Source organism: Rattus rattus, chromosome 17 (genome assembly GCF_011064425.1).
Source record: "Rattus rattus isolate New Zealand chromosome 17, Rrattus_CSIRO_v1, whole genome shotgun sequence".
NCBI classification, from domain to species: domain Eukaryota; kingdom Metazoa; phylum Chordata; class Mammalia; order Rodentia; family Muridae; genus Rattus; species Rattus rattus.
In genome coordinates this window covers 30,991,396-31,001,007 of record NC_046170.1, presented here as the reverse complement: position 1 = coordinate 31,001,007, position 9,612 = coordinate 30,991,396, and the positions used below count along the sequence as shown (strand labels likewise).

General features: G+C 43.8%; 1 protein-coding gene and 1 non-coding gene across 3 annotated transcripts in view; one reads left to right on the top strand and one right to left on the bottom strand.

Annotated features, from left to right (window-relative positions):
- The first annotated feature begins 619 nt into the window (after positions 1–619).
- Rfwd3 (ring finger and WD repeat domain 3) overlaps positions 620–9,612 on the top strand; it is a 32,508-nt gene continuing 23,515 nt past the window's right edge. For both annotated transcript variants that reach the window (XM_032887730.1, XM_032887729.1), the window contains exons 1-3: positions 620–700; positions 3,075–3,594; positions 7,277–7,443. In XM_032887730.1, the coding sequence (XP_032743621.1) occupies positions 679–700; positions 3,075–3,594; positions 7,277–7,443 (709 nt within the window). In that variant the 5' untranslated portion in view covers positions 620–678. The remainder of the gene's footprint in view (positions 701–3,074; positions 3,595–7,276; positions 7,444–9,612) is intronic.
- Positions 9,461–9,564, bottom strand: LOC116886786. Its single transcript, XR_004386179.1, has one exon. It is a non-coding gene; the product is annotated as a U6 spliceosomal RNA (small nuclear RNA).

Here is a 9,612-nt window from a genome sequence, read left to right as displayed (position 1 = left end):
GAGTAGTCAATGCTCGTAACCACTGAGCCATCTCTCCAGTCGTTGTTATTTTGAAGACCTATAAGTAAGATTTCTTCCTTCAGAAATGTGTTTGGAAAATCTTATGTGACAATCTATACTTTCAAGCAATTTATTAGAGTATCTTAAGTTGAAGATATTGTGCAATTTAAAAAAAATTTTTTTTGACCATTGCAGACAAGTTGCTCAATCCTCGAAGAGAAATATTTATCAGGTTCCGGAATTCCGGGGGACAAAATTTTCAAATCATCGATTAAACTACTAACTCTTTAACAAAACCTTAGGAAGAAGCAGGGGAAGTCACTTTTAAGAATTTCACTCTCCGTAGGAAAAATAAACAAATAAATAAAACTCTTCCTTCGGGTTTCTTCCCGCCGGACGGTTCAAACCCAGGGGCGCGAGAGGGCGGACTTGAGTTTCTACCAATTGCTGGAGGCGCCTTCGCCAGAGGTTCTCGCCCAGTAAAGTATCAAGGGCTGGCCAATGAGGGCGTCACTACTTCAGTGGCGGCGACCCATGGAAGAAGGAGAGAAGATATTGGTCGCCGTCCGTGTTGGTTAACCAATAGGAGCTCGCTAAGCCGCGGCCGGAGGGTGGGAAGAGTTGCTCACTGTGCGCGGTAGGTTTTGCGCGGTAGCGACGGCAGAAGTCGCGCTCGGGATGTCCGACTTGGTCCCCGCAGGTGAGGCCGGTCCCCTCTTCTCCTCCAGCCTGGAGACTCTGGATGCGGGTTGTCTTCCCTTGGTCTGCGCCTGGTCGCGCGGCCCGGTGAAGTAGGCTGAGGGCGCGCTGGGAGCTCGGCGGTCTCCTTCGGTCGGGGCTGAGGACCTCGATCTTCTTCCTTCAGTCGGGAGGAATGGGGTGGGGGGCGGGAGGAGCTGAGGCGGCATTCGGCTTGCACCGATTGCTGGCCCTGTACGGAGTAGTTCTCCAATTGCTTCCCGCGCGGGTCGAGCCCCATTGACTCATTGACCCCATGTTGCTCGCAGTTTAACAGAGCTTCACTTTTACCACAACCACCACCGCAGCGGAACTGCGACCTAAGTGTTTTCATTATCCTCTTCCTGCGGTGAAACAGGCTTGGACAGACTGGTTGGGAAACTCAACTTTGGTTTTGCAGCTACTAACAGGGAGAGCCTGGATGTGAACCCAGGTCAGACTGAATCCCCGCGGGCACCCCGGTTCTGGGGGAGCCGTCGCTCCCTCTGTGTTTATCGAAACCAAAGCTTAGCGAGGTGGCAGATGTGGAGTTCGCGATTGGAGGGCGGCTGACTTCGTGGCCATCGGACTAGCGTTTGGGTGACTTAAAGAAGGGGCTGCCTACGAGTACGACCCCAGGGTATGGGAAACGTGTTCATTGTTTTTGTGGTTGAGGAACTGTCTTAATTGTAAACTTTAAATAGCAGCCTGTAAGAAGCAGTGTTCAGAGTGGACTGTTGTGTGCATGTAGAAGTAACTTAGACATGTTTGTTGGTGACGGATCTCCCGCTGGAACCCGGACTGCTCTCAAATTTGAGGCAGTCCTCCTGTCTTTTTCTCTAATGATGGAATTACGGTTTTGAGACACCATGCAATGGCAGGGCCTTTTTTGAAAAGATAATTCTTGTGAAGATGTGTTAAATTTTAGAGGTCCATCATCGGTTTACATGTTTTTGAGTCGTGACGAACTTAATTTTTAAAGCATATCACCTTTTTTGCATAAAAACTGAAAATTGATAGGTTCTTTTCTAGAAGTCTACTAGAGTTTTAGTAGTGAGCAGCTCCTGGTATGTTCTTGCTTGTAGCTTTGGTTTATCATTTGGACTTTTTTTCCTTGTGTTTTTGAGACGTAGAGGATACAATCAGTATTATTTCGCATGAACCATGAAAGTCGCCGTGTGGACTTGACTGATGTTACCTTCCCGTTGAAATCAGAACTGGTTGCTCTCTAGACATGCCATGGGAGAAAGTTTTATTTAAAATACTGAACCATGCTAAAAATTAGAATAAGAAAAAAACCTATGCATTTATTACTCAAGTCTAATGAGTCTTAGACATGATTTTTTTAATTAATTAAATTTATTTCTTAAAACGAACGAGGTCTTGCCAAATAGCTCAAGCTGTTTGGAAACCTTCGTGGCTGTTCCGGCAAGTGCAGTCGGACATTCTCCTGTCTCTGTCTACACTCTCTAGGGTCTAGGATTACAGTATGTCACCAAGCCCAGCAGTCTTGGCTTAAATGCATTTGCATATGTACTGGGGTAAATTCAAATGGCTTGTGTATGCTAGGTTGGTACTAAGCTGCAAACCCCAGTCTCGCTTTCAGTTTTTCTCAGTTTATCTTACAAATGCAAACACGTCTGCTCATGAGAATGTCTTCTGTGGCTTGGCTGAGAGCAGATCGGTAGCCGGTGGCCGGCCATATGTTTAGTGTGTGCAGGGCTGTGCATTCAGTCCCCCAGCACCACATAACCAAAAAAGGGCATTTCTGTTTGTCCTTTGTCACTTTTGATGCTATGAAAGATTAATATTACCTGTTACATACAGTGTTATATTTGGTTTTGGTAAATGTCTATATGCAGGTTGAGACACGGTTGCTAGGTTTCTGGGAGATTACTTTTGGATCCAAAAATTAAGCGTTCTTATTATTTTGCCCTTATTATTAGAGAACTGTGATTATAGGAAAATGGTTGTAAATGGTTTGGTTTGGTTTTGGTCTTACTCTTTAGCTCAAACTTGCCCATAACTTATATGTAGCCCAGGCTGCACCTGAATTCATGGTGACCCTCCATGATTCAGAGTTGTTGCCAAAGCATTTCTTGCTGACCTTTAAGATTTTTTTTTTAAACCCTTGTTTTGTTAATAAAAGATCTTAAACAGGGGTTGGGGATTTAGCTCAGTGGTAAAGCACTTGCCTAGCAAGCGCAAGGCCCTGGGTTCGGTCCCCAGCCCCGAAAAAAAGAAAAGGAAAAAAAAAAAAAAAGATCTTAAACGGAAACTCTAAACGAGTTTTATCAACTGCATAACATTTTTTAAGCCTGTTTTACTAACATGTTTTATACATACTGTATCCCCAGTGGTGGCTCATGAAGCAATGGACTGCGATCTTCAGGTACCATTAGACGGTACTCTAGAACAAGCCGCCCCAACTGAAGTCGTCAGCCATGGGGCACCACTTCTCCAGCCTCCGCCTTCTGACTTGGTCAGCAGCCAAGGCGAAGCGCTTGTTCAGCCTGCCCCTGCTGACGTGGTCAGCAGCCAAGGCGGACTGCCCACTCTGCAGCCTGTGCCACCAGCACCCATTGATTCGACGGAGGAAGTACAGCCCGCAGAGGAGAATATGGAGATTGTCGATCCTGGAACTTCGGAGGAGCGCAGTGAGGGGTCAGGCACTAACGGTGTCGTCGGAGCGGCTCCATCGGTTTCAATGAACTACTTCATCAGCGGGCTGCAGAGGCTTCATACCATGCTGGAGTTGCTGAGACCTTCATCGTCACAGTCAGACCACAGTGCTGGGGGGCCAATAAGAAGGAGGAGAAGAACAGGATTCGTTTCGAGGGCAAGAACTGGAGGGTCTCAGAGGCTAAACAATGCCAGGTAAAATATAGATTAAATGGTGGGTGCCACTCTGAGTTAGGAAGCTCGGATTAGGGTCACGCCCCCCAGTACCCCCAAAGTTTTCAGAATCCCCAAGTCCTGGTAGGTCAGATAAAACTAGTGCTTGTCTTGTTTACTTCGTTTAGTATTGAGATGGGGTTCAATGGTGTGCTTTGAAAACTCGAGGCAAGCTCGTCAACAGTATCTACAGACACTTTATTTTTCAATTAGAATATTTTCAAACACATATGAGGTGGGCACGTGTGTGCCTCTGTGTGCACGGGTGTTGAGGCAGGGTCTCAGTTGATCCCAGAACTCTCCCATATGGCTAGTTTCGAGTTACAAGTGGCCCCACCGTGTTTACACTTGTTCTCGGTATCTGCACTCTGATCCCTTTGTTTGAATGGCAGGTGATTTACCCTTGAGCATCCATCTCCTCAGCCATGGGTACTCCTTCCCCTTTTAAGATTTTTTTTTTTTTTTTAATTTGCTGGTCATGATGGCCCATGCCTTTAATCCTAGCACTTGACAAGCGGATCTCTGTGAGTTTGAAGCCAACATGGTCTACATACATCCTGTCTCAAAAATCAAAATCAAAATTTTAAATTAAATCATGGAGTGGTGGGCCACAGAATAAATGCTGTACGATGCTGAAAAAACATGGATTCTGGGACGAGATACATATTACTAAAGCATTTTTTCCCTGATACATGTTTAAGCAAGTTCGACACTAAATTCATGTAACTGAATTTCTGCAGGACTGGTTGCTTCAGACTTCTGAACTATATTTTTTTTGTTCTTCTTTGTTTGAAAGTAGGGCTTTGTTTGTTTTGATTTACATGCATTTACTTATGCCAGCCACAGCATGGAATTAAAGGTTAGAAGGAGTTTGCTGGAGTTGGTTCTGTCCTACCATATGAGAGTCCCTGGCCAAACTCACGTTGCTCACCAGCGTTGGGCAGAGCTTTTCGGCCCATTGGCTTTGTTGATTTTCTTTTTTAATCCAATGAGATTAAAATCTTACTATATAGGGGTAAGTAATTACCGGGCTGGCCTGGGAACACCCTCTAGTTTCTACTTCCTGCGTGCTGAAATTTTAAGTGTATAAGCCACCCTGCTGGCTTCTGAATTTTCTCAAATTTAGATGAATTTCTCACAATAGTTTTTGCTGTTGACTCATTTGATAGACACCCTGAGGCCAAAATGAGCAGCTTCTGCCTCAGACCCAAAGGTCAGAGTTGGGAAAATTAGTGAGCTGTTCTTTACAACAAACTCTTGAGCAAAGGTCACAGATGCCTTCCCTCTTCATTCCGGCATCAGAGCCATCTTCCATTCATCAAATATTCTAACTTGTGTGAGAATCCGAATGTTACCCTAGAGATAGTGATGAACAAGAGAGACCTGGTACCACAAAGCTCACTAGGACTGCAGATGGCAAAGGAAAGCCGGATGTGTTCTTTAATTCAAGAGAAGGGTGGGCTGGAGAGAGGGCTCAGCACTCAAGACCACAGGCCGCTCTTCCAGAGAACCAAGGTTTAGTTCCTAGTACTCACGTGGCAGATAACAACTGTCTCTAACCTCAGTTCCAAAGGATCGGATAACCCTCTTCTGGCCTTTGTACTACAGTCAGCTGGTACACAGATATACATGCAGGCAAAATGCCATACACATTTTTTAAAAAAATGAAGGGGCCAGCCAGGCGTGGTGCATTCTTTTTTCCTTTTTTTTTTTTCTTTTTTTTTCGGAGCTGGGGACTGAACCCAGGGCCTTGTTACCACTGAGTTAAACCCCAACCCCGTGGTGCATTCTTTTAACCTTAGCACTTGGAAGGTAAAGCCAGGAGGATCATGTGAGTTGGAGGCCAGCCTGGTCTACATAATGAGGATACCTTCAAACAGACTAAGCTTAGTTAAGGACAGGTAAAAGAGCATTTCTTTAGTTTTAAGAGACCCTCGCTAAGGGCCTGCAGCCAAGTTGGTAGAGTCTGCCTGCTATGCACTAAGTCCTGGACTTGATTCCCAACAACAATGAATTAGGAACAGTGCGAACCGTTCATCCTCCTAGCCCTTGGAAAGTTAGATCAGGAAGGTCAGGAATTCAAGGTCATCCTTGGCTACATAGCAAGTTAGAAGCCAACTGGGGCTCCTTGAGACCAGGCCTTATTAAAAAAAAAAAAAAAAAAAAAGAAGGAAAGAAAGAAAGAAGAAAAGAAAAGAGAAAACAAAACTGGATGTGGTGATTGGATTTTTTTTTTTTTTTTCTTTTCTTTTTTCGGAGCTGGGGATAGAACCCAGGGCCTTGTGCTTGCTAGGCAAGTGCTCTACCACTGAGCTAAATCCCCAACCCCGGTGATTGGATTTTAATACTGGCAATTGGGAGGCAGAGGCAGGTGACCTCTGAGTTCAAGGCCAACCTATTTGAGGCTACTGAGTGAGACCCAGTTTTTTAAAAGAGGATGGAAGGACACAAAATGTTCTTAGGAGATTCCTTAGGGTTGGAGCCAGAGATCCAGCTCAGGACCGCTGGACCTTACGCATGCTAGCACTTTATACTATGCTACGCTGTGGTGGCACATGCCACCCAGCATTTGGGAGGCAAAGCCTGAAGGATCCTTCTGTGAGTTCAAAGCCAGTTTAGCGAGTTCCAGGGCTACACCAAGAAAACAAAACAAAAAATCAGACTAGGACTATGGGAGAATTTCTCCTTAGAGTACTAGTAAAGGAGTTAGTAAAATCTGAATCAAGTTTTCTAACTGAGAAGTAGCCGAATGCCTGTAGTGATCTAGGGTGGGACTAGTAAAGAGCAGCAAGTGGTTCTTGGTGCATTTTATAGTGTTCCCTAGTCTCGATCCTTTGTCCCAGTCTTTTGTATCCTTGAAAACAGACTGTCGGGCAGCCACTATGGGGAGCTCAGTGCTGTTGGAAAACAAGGCCTGTCTAAGAGAATCCTCTCTATGTGATCTGTTTGGTGGTTGGTTCCCTAAAAGACTCTATAATTGAATGGAAAAAGGAGTATATTTAACCAGTATTTGCTTAATCTGGTATTTTTCTTTTTTTAAAAAAAGATATATATTTTAGTAATTTATTATCTTAAATTATGTGTCTATGTGGAGGTGTGTACATGAAAGTCCAGGTACCCAAGGAAACCAGAGGTATTGGATCCCCTAGAACTAGTTATAGATGATTGTTGATTGTGAGCCTCCATGAGACCAATAAAGCACTCTTAGCTTCTAGCCCTCTCTCTTGCCCAGTTATATTTGTTTCCAAGCACACAAGCGTTTGCCTCTGAATATATATATATATATATATATATATATATATATATATATATACACACACACACACACACACACACACACACACACACACACACACCCCACATGTATTCCTGGTGCCTGTCAAAGCCAGGAGAGGCATCAGAGCTCTTAAACTGGAGTTACTAGTTGCCATGTGGGTGCTGAGAACCAAACCAGTTCCTCTGTAAGCACAAGTGCTCTTACCTGTTGAGCCATCTCTCCAGTCCTATAATCTGTTAGTATTCGCTTAGCGCTCAGCAGAAGAAGCATTTAATAGCCTGGAGACAGACTGAGGTAACTAGGAATCTCTTTGACACGATCACAGAGTATTCTTGTGTGGATGGTCCATTGTGCCGTAATTCTTTTGTCTTTACTATATGCATACAGGTTGAGAACCTTCTTTCAGGTGAGCAGGTCTCAGCCTTACCCAGTAGCCTCTGCTCATGGTTCAGAGGCCAGGACCCCACCCTCGGGAACCGATTCCGACAGCGACAGCTCTGCAGAGAATGAAGAGGCCGCTCCCCGGGCGGAAGAGCCTGAGGCTGCTGTCCCAGGTCTGTTCTTCCATATTTCCATCGACAAACTAAAATCCAGAAAGCACAGATAACCTCACTGGCTATGGCGATGCTAAAAGACTTGGATCTGACTCATAGCTTTTTTGTGATTTGTGTTCCAACAAGTCAGCGGGGGTCAGAGTAGGCTTGTAACATCTGCGTTTTGCAGAATTTTGCAGTGTTTTCCAGACACAGCATGACAGTTATTGATGTATGCTTCCTCTGGTTGTTTTAGTTTTATGTTTTAGCCTGCACAAGCATTTAATTATTGTAGTTAAGACTTCTGGACCATGATCAGGATAATGGACAGTCCCACAAGTGTTGCCAAAGGTGGACGTGTGGCTAGAAGGCTGGAAAGTGTCTGGACCCAAAAGAGAGTCAGCCTTGTCTGAGTCACTTAGTTCATTTCAGAGAGTACTTGTATATATTAAAGTTTTGTGTGCCTATGTTGTTGGCACACAAATGTCTATAATACCATTGTTTGGAGGGGATGTGAGTGCAGGGTCAGCTTGGGCTATATAGTGAGACTGTCTCAAAAGAAAAACGTGATATATTCAGCCATCTTGAGCTGTGACTTTCTAGTCTTAGTAGTGTTAGATATTATGTAGCAGGATTTTATTTTGCAGTTGGTGCATAGAGACCCCTAAAGTAGATGTCCTGATTAAATTTAAAACCCACTGATACATAGATTATATTCTTTCAGTACCTTTTTTTTTTTCAGAGCTGGGGACCGAACCCAGGGCCTTGTACTTGCTAGGCAAGTGCTCTACCACTGAGCTAAATCCCCAACCCCTTTCCGTATCTTTTTACTTTAGGAAATATTTTTAGATTTTTTAAAATTTTTATTATTTTATGTTTGTAATGTTTTGCCTGTATGTGTACTGTGTACATGCCTGAAGCCAGGGAAGTCGGAAGAAGGCATTGGATTCTCAGGAACTAGTGTTATATAGATGGTTGCGAGTCACCATGTGACTGCTGGGAACTGAACCCTGGTCCTCTGCGAGAGCAGCATGTGCTTTTAACTGCTGAGTCGTGTTTCTCCAGATCCTGATTTTGTTTCTAAGTAGAAAAAAAATCACCATTTTATGACTGCAAATGAAATTATATATTTATATATTTAAGCTGAGCCTAGTGTCGCTTGCCTTTAATCCTAGCCCTTTGGAGATGGAGGTAAGCAGATACATTTTTGCAAGACCGTATGAGGTTTCTAAAACTGTTAGGATTAAAGCATACCTTTAATCCCAGTGCTTGGGATGCAGAGGGAGGCAATCTCTGACTTCAAGGGCTTTCCTGGTCTACAGAGTGAGTTCCAGGAGAGCCAGGGCTGTATAGTAAGATCTTGTCCTTTTTTTTTTTTTTTGGAGCTGGGGACCAACCCAGGGCCTTGCGCTTGCTAGGCAAGCGCTCTACCACTGAGCTAAATCCCCAACCCCAAGATCTTGTCTTGAAACAAAACAAAACAAATCAAAAGAGGGGATTAGTTCATCAGATATAGGCTTTTTCCTCATGATGTTCTCAAATCCAAAAATATAGAACTTTTTTTTTTTAATGATTTGAATATTGTGGTTATAACTTGGGAGTGAACTAACATTGAAATTGGTTGGATTCTTTTTTCTTTTTTTTTTTAAAGATTTATTTATTTTATGTATGTGAGTACACTGTCACTGTCTTTAGACACACCAGAAGAGGGCATCGGATCCCATTACAGATGGTTGTGAACCACCATGTGGTTGCTGGGAATTGAACTCAGGACCTCTGGAAGAGCAGTCAGTGCTCTTAACCGCTGAGCCATCTCTCCAGCCCTCTTTTTTTTTTTTTTTTTTTTTTTTTTTGATTTATTTATTTATTATATATAAGTACACACTATAGCTGTCCTCAGACATACCAGAAGAGGGCATCGGATCTCTTTACAGATGGTTGTGAGCCACCATGTGGTTGCTGGGAATTGAACTCATAACCTCTGGAAGAGCAGTCGGGTGCTCTTAACCGCTGAGCCATCTCTCCAGCCCCTTTTTTTTTTAATATGGAACGTTTCACAAATTTTCGTGTCATCCTTGCTCAGGGGCCATGCTAATCTCTGTATTGTTCCAATTTTAGTATATGTGCTGCCGAAGTGAGCACGATTCATTCTTTATACTAGGAAAGAGAATAATTGACAAGTGAATGGGA